The sequence below is a fragment of the Drosophila ananassae genome, chromosome 3L (genome assembly GCF_017639315.1).
Source record: "Drosophila ananassae strain 14024-0371.13 chromosome 3L, ASM1763931v2, whole genome shotgun sequence".
Lineage (NCBI taxonomy): Eukaryota > Metazoa > Arthropoda > Insecta > Diptera > Drosophilidae > Drosophila > Drosophila ananassae.
The window spans coordinates 12,252,941-12,263,768 of record NC_057929.1 but is presented as its reverse complement, the minus strand read 5'-3'; the positions used below and the strand labels follow the sequence as shown (position 1 = coordinate 12,263,768).

The window sequence follows — 10,828 nt, the reverse complement described above, 5'->3', positions numbered from 1 at the left end:
CGGAATGCGATGAATCGATCGTGTTATCGATAGTCCAGCTCTGTTAAAGCCGAGTGGGCAGCCCCGTGTGTAAGCTCTGTTAAGCTTAACAGCGCGCCACTTTGAAAATCCCCCTTCAGATCAGATCAGTCGTCAGCCGATCAGGCAGCAGCAAGTTTAGTTTAACGGAAAGGTAATGAGCGGAGTTCGGTGCCACTTGATCCTGAACAAGATTCAAAAAGTGGATTTCAAAAACGGTTTTCGGTTTCGGAACTTTCTACTGACACATTCGAGTGAAACATCAAAGTGAATCGGGTGAATCACTGTCCGTCCTTAGTCTGAGACGAGTGGGATGCCTGCGACGAAGACAGTTCAAAGTGAAATTAAATCATAATATTAAGTAGTAACTGAGCGTGAATCATGTGTAATTCAGATATAAGCGGAATGAGTAAAACCGCAGTTGCAGATAAAAGTTCGCCTCCGCGACCCACACAACCAAGCAACAACAACAAGAACCGCGGGGAAAACAAGTTTAAAAATATTTAACGTCAATACGAGGTTAAAAGACTGCAGAATCCAGCGCCCACGGGGCGCATAAGAAAAAAAACCTTTGTCTTAATGACGTCGACGATGGCAAATTAATTGATTTGGCTGCATTTGATAAATGATTAATACTGGAATTGATCACCGTGCACTGTGACATCATCGAGGTTTCAAAAACAGTCTCCTAACGCCTGTGGGCAGATCACGAACCTGTACGCTCCATTCCCTAAAAGGCAATGCCAGCGGTGGCCAGTTCTCCGAAGTGATCGGTTTGTGGAACATTTCAGCTGGGAAAGGGAGAGCCAGCTAGCCCAAACAGTTCTTGCTGACCAGGCGAACCCCATGTTAGCTTAACTGGGTTGGGGACAAGCCGACCCAACCCGAGCTGTCGCATTTCCATGGAAATAAGGCGACAATTGCTTCCGTTCCCTGTCCCCCGTCTCCCAAAACGCACTACACATGTTCCGGGGCTGAATTTGCATTTTTTATTGCCAATTACAATTAAGTAATCCATCGATTAGGCTATACGGGGCTGTGCCCCCTTGGCAGTAACCATTTTCCGCCCCATTCACGACGTACCGCCCGGCGATCGTTGGCTCACTATTTACGGAGCTCTTAGGTGGCTGAGCAGGGGATACACCGACTTGGGGGCAGGGCTGTAGATTCCTTTGGTTTAGGTCTCTTGTTGGGATGAGAATTGGTTCTCAGCGGGCCAATTAATATTCCTCAGCTCCGAATAGCCAACTCTGGCCGAGTGTGTGTTTAATTAAATTACTCGAAATTACTGAATCGTGCGGAGCGTTGACTCGTAGCTGGCCCCCACTACCCCTTCCGGCCGGCCCCTCCCGAATCTTTTGTTCTGCACATGATGTAGGCCAGCCAATTGTTTATGAAGTGCACAGAGTGTACACACACAGACACAGAGTCGCAGACAGGCGGGTTTTCAAATATCCACTTCGGAGGGGCTCTTTCCATGTGTTGGGGGCTGTCTGGATAGTGTTTCCAGCTAAGCACTTCTTGTATACATCTAAATCCAGTCGCTGTTTATTATTTGGCGGATGCTATGCGAAACCACTTCGCCATGAAGTCAGACCCGACGACATCCACATTTGCCACACTCACATCCACAGCCCCATCTGCGCATCCATCTTAATTATGACGTTTTTATGATGACAATTTGGGGCTGAGCTCGGTTACAGTCAGTGCTGCTTCGCCGCCAGTACCAGACATCCACAAAAACTACGAAACCGTGCCTGACCTCAATCACGATCGTGGCTTTTTCGGCCCCTCCTAGGCTATTTTGGCCATTTTTTTGGATTCCTAGCTCCGATTTCCCGACACGGATGCCAAGCTTTTTTTCATTTTCCATTAAGTGCAGTAAAATTTGTATAATGAACTGAGTAAACAAAAGCGTTCTATTTGCCGATAAACAAACTTTATGGACAAGCAAATTAGTTTATATTTTTTCCGTAGAGCTCTCCGGCGAATGCGATCATCAGCCAGAAACTACGGCCCCCAATAAAATGCCCCTCTGCAAATATTCACACTTTGTGTATAAATATCTTAGTTTTCCAAACATTCTTTCCCTTTGTTCGCAGCATCCCACAGATTCGCATTTATCCGTTCTTGACGGCGATCGGGACATGGTGGACTGGGGGCGACGTCAAGAAGTAGGGAATAAATCTGCTGCTTCTCTGCCTGCCAAGATTCGGATTGAATTTTAAAAAGAACCAAGTTCTTCGCAGCTGTGCGTTTCGAGTCTTCCGCCGAGTGCAATTATTTTCTGCCATAACGTTTTGTGGGCAAACCTGATCGACAGGTTTCGACCCGAAAGTGCACTCCACTCTGGACTCCGGATGCTGCCTGGAATGTGGCTTCTCGAACGGCGCACTTGGCCAATGTTTTGGGCCTTCTGTGTTCGGCTAATTACTGCGGATTACGCCATTCTGTCAACTGCTGTCGAAGACTTGGCTCCGAGCTCTGACAAACTGAGGAGTTGTTTGTCAATTGCTTTGACAAATATGTTCTCCGGTGGGCAAACAACATAACCCCCGATCCACAGAGGAGCCAATTAGAGAGGGTGATTGTGCTCTTTGTTTATCTTATCAGCTCGCCTCGTCGGGGGGTCATTTACAATGGCCAATTTGCCTAGCCGATGGAACACGGGGCCAGCTGAGAAGCCGCTTCCTGATCACCAATTCTCGCCATTGACGGACAGTCGACGGTGGCGTTATTCAAATTAGCCAAGTGTGATTGCCGATTAGCCGATTTCTCACACATTTCATGTATTGCGAAGCCGTTCGACGAGAATCGAGCCCAGAGAAGATCCCACAGAAGACGCCGCCTTGAAATTTACGCTGAAAGCCGCCGATAAATCGCTGGTACGCCCCCGGGCTTCTTCTGGAGCTCTGAAGCTCTGAAGCTGTGGAGCCCCCATCCCAGCCCTATTCCGCAGAGCAATCAAAGCGTAAAGCGAAACAAATTAATTGCTAATTGATACTGTCGATTGGTGTGTAGATTACCTTATGATTGTTCTTTATGATCGTTAAGCGCCGATATCCCGCTCCAAAAACCTGACTCCACATTTTTGGAGCACCACGATCTCTGATTGCGCCACTCCCCAAGTGCTGGCCCCAAGTGCGTACATGCTCGGATTGTCATGATTTAATAACTACATGGGGGAGCAAATTAAGACCGAGTCTGTACCACGGAAACCACTTAGGGACGCTTTCTTTAATTGCCCGCAGCGCGAAGATTTGGTCTTCGAGAAACCTGTAGGGCAGCTTTCGGCTCTTCATTCCAGCTCCACCACGCAGCTGCGGCTGTGTGAAAATCAGCGGAGCATGGAGCTGTGTCAAATGCCGTTTTCAGTTTTTTGACCACTCTAACTGGAGTGTTCTATTGTCTAAGCAGTCCAAGGTCAGGCAGAGTGCCCAAAGCCGTGGGCATGCGGGCTCTGCCTAGCTCGGCGATGACGAGCATTCCTCGTGTGGGAGTCATCAGTGGTGCTCGTCTGCCGCAGTCATTGAAAAAAGTAAATTTTAATAAACTCAATCAAGTTCATAAATTTAATCTTTTAGTGAAATGGACCTGACTATCGGCGGATTTCTCGACCCGCAGGCCCAGCTCAGCGCTGCCCTGGAAAGGAAACAGCTTCCACAGTTCACATCGGCCTTGGCCAGCGGAGCAAGGGCGGACCGGCAGGACGAGCGCCACCAGAGCGTCTTCGAGAAGGCGCTGTCCACCCCCGGCAGCAGGGACTTCATAGACGCCTGCATTGCCCACGGCAGCAACGTAAACTATGTGAGTGTCCGGTGGTCGCACGGTTAGGCATTCTTGGTTGACTCCTCGGCTCTTCCCTCCCGCAGATCAATAGACAGAACGACAAGGCAGCAGTCAACTACGCCGCAGATTCGAGGGATGCTGGGAACCTGGAGGCCTTGCTGCGCCACCGCGGCGGTGCAGCCAAGGTCCAGGTGGACAGGAAGTACGCCCAGCTCACACCCCTCAACTCGCTGGCCAAGAATCTGAACGCGGACAACGCCGCGGAGGTCGCAGCCTGCATGCAGCTCCTCCTAGCCTACGGGGCCTCCCCAAACGCGATCGACCAGAGCGAATTCACGCCCCTGCATCACGTGCTCCGGAACAAGAAGATACCGAAGGCGGCGCAGCAGGAGCTGGTGCAGCTGTTCCTGGCCCAACCCCTGCTAAACATCGACAGCTACCGCAACGGCCAGGTGCGCCAGTTGCTACAGACGCAGTATCCGGAGCTACAGCTTCCCGCGCCCCAAGAATCCGGACAAGCGGTGGACATCGATCAGCTTCAGCGGACCTTGAGAGACGGCGAGGAGGAGCAGTTCCTGCAGCAACTGACCGAATACCAGAACAACCTCAGCAGCTCCGCGGATAACCAGCGCAACGCCAACCAGGATGAGTATATAGCCTTGCTGGTGGAGAGCATCAAGCGGGGCAAGCAGAGGGCGCTGGAGGCGGTCCTGGCCACTGGTGTGAACATAAACTGCGCAGCAGGCAAACCCAATCAGGCCAATCTCGTAGAGCTGGCTGTGATTTCCGGCAACTGGCAAGCTCTGGAGCGCCTCCTGCAGCAGCCACAACTCTCGATAACCTCGAAGTCGCGTCTCCTGAACGCCTCCATTAGTAGGTTGGAGGAGCAACCGTACGACTACTGCGACCACGAGCGCTGCTTCAAAGTGCTTCTGGCCAGCGACCGAGTCGACATCAACGAGACGGACAAGGGAGGCATGACCCCGCTGGCCTACGCCGTAAAGTATCGAAACACGTGGGCTATCAAGGAGCTGCTCCAGCACGGCGCCTACATTGGAGCCAAGAGCAAGTTCGGGGACTTGCCCATCCAGGACATAGCTCCGGAGCTGCTGGAGGAGCACTTCGACTCCTGCATCACCACCAACGGAGAGAAGCCTGGCGAGAGCAGCTTCGAGATCCAGATCGATTTCAAGAACCTGATGCGTCAAGAGCCTAGAGAGACCCCGTCGGACAAGTGCTCTAATTTGTCCCAGCCGCTGCGCGACGAGATGACCCCCATCGCTTACATAGCCAAGTCGAAGGAGCTGAGCTACCTGCTGCAGCATCCTCTAATCTCTAGCTTCCTGTTCCTCAAGTGGCATCGCCTGTCCCTGATCTTCTACCTGAACTTCCTGATCTACTCGATTTTCACGGCCTCCATCATAGCCCACACGCTCCTGAAGTTTCACGAGAGCGAGCATGCCGTATGGACTGGGTTCTTTGAAATCCTCTCCTGGGTGGGCATCGGATACCTGATAGTGCGCGAGGGCGTGCAGGCGATGATGTCGCCACTGGTCTACATCAAGTCGGTCATCAACTGGATGGAGATAGCCCTGATCGTCCTGTCCATTTGTACCTGCATCGAGGCCACCTACGACGAGGAGACAAAGCGGGTCCTAGCTGTGTTCACTATCCTGCTAGTTTCCATGGAGTTCTGCCTGCTGGTAGGCTCCCTGCCAGTGCTCTCCATCTCGACGCACATGCTCATGCTGCGTGCCGTCTCCAGCAGCTTCGTGAAGAGCTTCGCTCTCTACTCGATCTTCGTGCTGACCTTCAGTCTGTGCTTCTACGTCCTGTTTGGCAAGCCTCCGCCTCAAGACGGGCCCGTTCCGAGTCCCACTCCCAGTCCAGAAGCGGGGGAAGACGGTGAGGGCGACTTCAACACCTTCAGCAAGCCCATAGAGGCCCTCATCAAGACGATTGTGATGCTCACCGGAGAGTTTGACGCTGGCGACATCAAGTTCACCAGCATCTACACCTACCTGATTTTCCTGCTCTTCGTCTTCTTCATGACCATCGTGCTGTTCAATCTGCTCAATGGTCTCGCCGTTAGCGATACCCAGGTGAGAGACAACCGCCCGTCGTTGTTCCCTTCCCTTGAGGCTAACCCAATCTTCAACCCCTCCACAGGCCATCAAAACCCAGGCTGAGCTGAACGGGGCAATCTGCCGCACCAACTTGCTGACCCGCTACGAGCTGGTCCTCACGGGACGCCAGGGACGGGCTGGATGTCTGGCCACCAGTCAGCCCTTCAGGAGCATCATCCAGCGGCTGATGAACATCTACCCCAACTACCTGGGACTACGCCAGATCTCCGTGCTGCCGAACGATGGCAACAAGGTGCTCATACCCACGAGCGACGTGTTCGAACTGAAGACGCTGGACAAGCTGCAGTCCGGCTTCCAGCAGCTTCCCACCCACTCGACCGCTTCCCAGAAGAAACTGCTGGATCCGCCACTCCGGCTGCTGCCGTGCTGCTGCTCCATGCTGACCGGAAAGTGTTCCCAGATCGATGCCCGCACCGTGAAGCTGGCCCTCGCCCTCATCGACCAGAAGTCCAGCACGGAGCAGAGGCGTCTGCGGGAGCAGGAGAGCGACCGGAGGCTGCAGCTCATAGAGCAGAAGCTGGAGAGCCTGCTGCAGCTGCTCCAGGACCGGAACTGACCTCCCTCCACTAGGCTATAGTATTAGTTGTGAGCCCGACGCGCATTTCAAAACAGTTTCTGCACAGAGAGTTAGTCGGAAATTGTTTTTATTAACATACGAATAATGAAATTTGAACAAAACCGTTAATAATTTTCAGTTAAGTAGTATATAATGGTTATATAGACAGTAAATATTGTATAAACGAATACCTTTACTGTACCATTTTGTACCCGAGTAAATATTTAATTTCAAATGTTAGATTTACGTTTCTTTTTGGATTTTTGCTTAGTTATTCCCTTACTTGGATTGGATTTGTTTTCTTTTGTTTTTGGTTTTTGGTTTTTTGTTTTTTGTTTTGTTTTGATTTGATATGATTCGGTTCAAAATGTGAGTAGTCACATATTAATGGTTAATGGATGCTTAAGCTTTACTGTATTGAGAAATCGTCCCGCGTCCTCGTAAAATATTCTCTAATCGAGTCAGAAGTGTCAGGTCTAGCGAGTCAGAGCTAAGCTGGCGGATCAATTCGAATTTCACGGAATCAACGGACTAACGAGGCAATGGAAATCCGAGTGGCCACCGGCCGCAGCACATTAACAATTTTCCGCCCAATTATCGCATCAAAATCAAATGATTTCCGTCAGCCGACCAAAAAAAACATAATAAATAACGCTACGAGCACAATTCCGATTTCATCCGCTGGAGCTAGTGGAGCGAGTGGAGCGCAGGCAATGATTAAGCTAAAAGCTAGTTACAATATTATATTAAACATTAAGAGTTACCCGATAGCGCCTTGGCTGCTGGACTGAACTAGGACTAAGGACTAAGGACTAGGACTAGGACTAGGACCTTAAAAGCGGCAAACCAAAATAATTGACTTAGTTCTCAGAGCTTCGTGTCCGCCCTCCTCCGAGCTCCTCCTCCTCTGAGCTTCGTGGTCTCAAGCGGTATTATTGCTGGTGAAACGTTAACTTGCTTATTCCTCGTATATACCTTTAAATCTCAACAATAACATGTATATATAAATAAAATCGTGTATTCTGTAAGGCATGCCTAATCAAACCAGCCGTATTGCTAACTATAGGTATTGCATCCTTTGGTGTCTTCCGATCCTGCCTGTCCTGGCTGCGAGGCAGAAGGAGCTTCTGGGCCTTAAATGCACAGAACGTGGCCTAATCCGTTCTGTTCCCTTCTGTTCTCTGTCCCCGGGTTCCTTGGTTCCTGTTCCTGTTCCTGTTCCCGTCCCGTGTACCGACCTGACTGGGAGCGAAGCGTTTCTACTGCGATTACAAGTTCGACTGATAATATCTAAAGCTAATTTATTAATTACCTCGGTTCCTGTGAGTGCGTGTGTGGCCTGACTGCTGTTAATTTGAGTTATTTCTGATTCTATTTCCGTATAATTGAATATGCCGCATTCGTTTTATTGTCGTTATACTCTATGACTAAATTAAACACCCCACACCATCACTGGCCCAGTCCCCCAGCCCAGCCGATCCCTGGAATCTCTGTGATCGAGTTGGGCTGGAGGACGCGGCCTCGCTCTGACTAATCGTTAATCGTTAATCCGTAATCGTTAATCGCTAATATCGCATTATATCGATCTGCTCCTTGAGGATAACCAAAATTAAAGCTTATCTCTGGTTTCAGGGCTCTTTCAGGGGTCTTCAGGGTTTAGTTCAATGGTTGATGGATGAAGGGGTCTATTGCTATTTCGTTTTCGTTATCCTTATCGCTTTTCGTTTATGTACAATCGAATACGAGTCCTAAATATTGTAAATCCTATGTCGTACAATATATAATATCCTTGCAACTGTTAGGCAATGTATTAAATATCACTTAATTGACGAGTGTTTGGTTTCTGTCTGTTGTTTGGTTTTCCCCATATTTTCGTATATGTCTATATCTGTTAACAATTCTAATTTAAAATTATGACCTTAGTTGTTTGCTTTTCTTAATGTTTTTTTTGGTTTTTTGTATTTTGTTTTTATTTTGTTTGTTCGTGTAAAAATTGCAGTTAAAATCACAATTAAGTTTTTGTGTGTACGTACGTTCATTTGGTTTTTGTTTTTTGGTTTTTTGGTTTTTGTCTTTTGGATTTATTCCTGGAGAAAACGATTAGTTGGTACCATAGAATTTCAATTTGCTATCAATCGCTGTCTGATTGTCTGTTGTTAATTTATGAAAGTAGAGTAAGATTAGTGGAATCAAGTGGAGTGCCCTCGATGCAGCAGGTGCAGTAATTCGGTAAATAGTACATCATACATATATCTATCAACTCCGACCTATTCCGATCCCTTTCGATGTGTAAACTTAATGCGATCACAATGGCGACTTAGGAGAGAGACACTGAACAACACTTAAAAAGTAAAAAAACAAGGCGAGTTTCTTGGAAACTTGGCCCGACCCCACCACTATCTCAAAGTCATACAAAGAAGTCAAGTGTAAAGTGTAAATTATTTGATAAAATAGAGTTCTCGTGGAAGCTTTCTGTATAGGAGACCACAATTGTTGCTTGTTACTTTTGATTCGCTTCGTTAGCTTTACTAAAATAGGGGGAACGGAGAGCCAACTGAGGTCTTAGGTAGGACTGCTGATTGATTTCGTTTTCGGTTTCGGTTTCGGTTTCGTTAAAAGTTTAGGTTTGGGCTTATGCCTCGAGTTTCCTTCTGGACAACAGGATAACTGGATAACTGGATAACGATTGGATTTCGATTGAAAGTGCCGTGTAGCTAGATGTCCCGACTGGGACTAAAAGTGTGTAGAGTACAAAATCACTTGACATTGTTATTTGGCTTAAGTTCTTGCTGAAGGGATGCTGGTTCTAGATGAGGGTTCTAGAGAGAGAGAGCTGGGGACTAAGTATGTACAATAATAATCAAATCTACTAATACTTCGCTTTTGTACTTCGAACAATCGGTAATGGATAATATATTCGATATATGTATGTATATTCGCTATCGTAATCCGTATTAGGCGTTATTTTAACGAAAAACCTTCATAAATATTTCTTTAAATTGTCACTAACTAATGTCCATATGTCGTATGTATGCTCTATGTACGCTATGTAAGATTAACTATAGTAATAGCTCTTTAGTTTAAAATACTTCCTTTGGCATATGTACAAAATGTTTACGATACGATACGATAATCAGTAATCAGTAATCAGTAATTGAGAAAAACAAACACTACAGCTATGAGCTACAATTAGAGTTTCAACGCCAGATTGCAACGCCAATCTCCCTAGGTATATTGTATAGTTCAAAAACAACCTTCAAAAATGTCCAAGAATGTCAACCGATTTGATCTGACTAACCGAGCGAGCATGCGAATGACAGGACGATCAGGATGATCCTACTCCGATTCGACTTTTGATTTTTGATTCGAGTACTACAACGGTTTAATGCACGTCTTGTTAACATAGAGTTAATATTGATTTTTCCTTACTTTCTGTACGTTACGTTACGTTACTGTATGTATAAACTTGGTTAGTTCCGTATATATGTATCGTGTATATATGTATATCGTATAAAGCGACTATAGTATATATATGTATATATAGGCAATCGACTATGATAACAAAGAGGCGACGATTCCCCTGCCTAAGCCTAAGCCTAAGCCTAAGCCTATTCCTAAGTCTAACAAACTACGAGTGGTGACAGGAATCGGCACTCAGGCCGGAGCTTGTCAACTCGTCGAGGATGAGCTGCTCCTGGTACTGCAGCTGCTGGTACTGGTGCTGCTGGTGCCGCTGCTGGAGTCCTTCTGCCTGCTCCTGACCGGATACGAGGGTCATCTCTGCTCGTCTGGAAGCGATCCGACTTCAATTTCAATTTCTGTGTCTATTTCCGTTTCGATTTCAGTTTCATCATCGGCCTTAGTTTGCGGATCCCTTTCGGGATTGTACTCGTAGAACACCTGCGAGGTGTCACCCTGCACGTTCACATCGATGGGTGCGTCCACGTCCACCCTGGGCGCGGAGAAGTCGGCGCTGAAGTCTCCGCGCGGCGGCTCCTTGGGACTGTCCACCATTATCTGCACCGTGGGCATGGGGCACGTGTCCATGCCGCTGCTCTCCACCGATCCCGTGCTGATGCGGATCTGCGGCGGCGGCTGCTTAGCCCCGTTTCCGTTCACCGGCGACGAGGCGGGGCTGCTGCTCTCGTCCTCCTCCTTGTACTCCTCGCTTTCGCGATGCACCAGCACGTGCACCAGAGTGGCGTTGTCCGGGCGCAGGCCCAGGGATAGCTGGTGCGGATGCGTCTGCTGGTCCGGCGACGGCTTCGTGACGATCACCTCGGGGGCGGGCGCTTCGGCTGGAAGGGCAGAAGAATGG

At 48.4% G+C, this 10,828-nt stretch overlaps 2 protein-coding genes across 6 annotated transcripts in view; one reads left to right on the top strand and one right to left on the bottom strand.

Annotated features, from left to right (window-relative positions):
• The first annotated feature begins 86 nt into the window (after nucleotides 1-86).
• LOC6494394 (transient receptor potential cation channel protein painless) lies at nucleotides 87-6,750 on the top strand. The gene is made up of 4 exons (XM_001960377.4): nucleotides 87-172; nucleotides 3,603-3,825; nucleotides 3,891-5,909; nucleotides 5,977-6,750. The coding sequence occupies exons 2-4, from the start codon at nucleotides 3,607-3,609 to the stop codon at nucleotides 6,508-6,510; spliced, it is 2,772 nt and encodes a 923-aa protein (XP_001960413.1). The 5' UTR covers nucleotides 87-172; nucleotides 3,603-3,606; the 3' UTR covers nucleotides 6,511-6,750.
• Nucleotides 6,582-10,828, bottom strand: part of LOC6496192 (sodium channel protein 60E) — a 31,387-nt gene continuing 27,140 nt past the window's right edge. For all 5 annotated transcript variants that reach the window (XM_032450911.2, XM_032450913.2, XM_032450914.2 and 2 more), the window contains one exon: nucleotides 6,582-10,808. In XM_032450911.2, coding sequence (XP_032306802.1) covers nucleotides 10,285-10,808 — 524 coding nt within the window. In that variant the 3' untranslated portion in view covers nucleotides 6,582-10,284. The remainder of the gene's footprint in view (nucleotides 10,809-10,828) is intronic.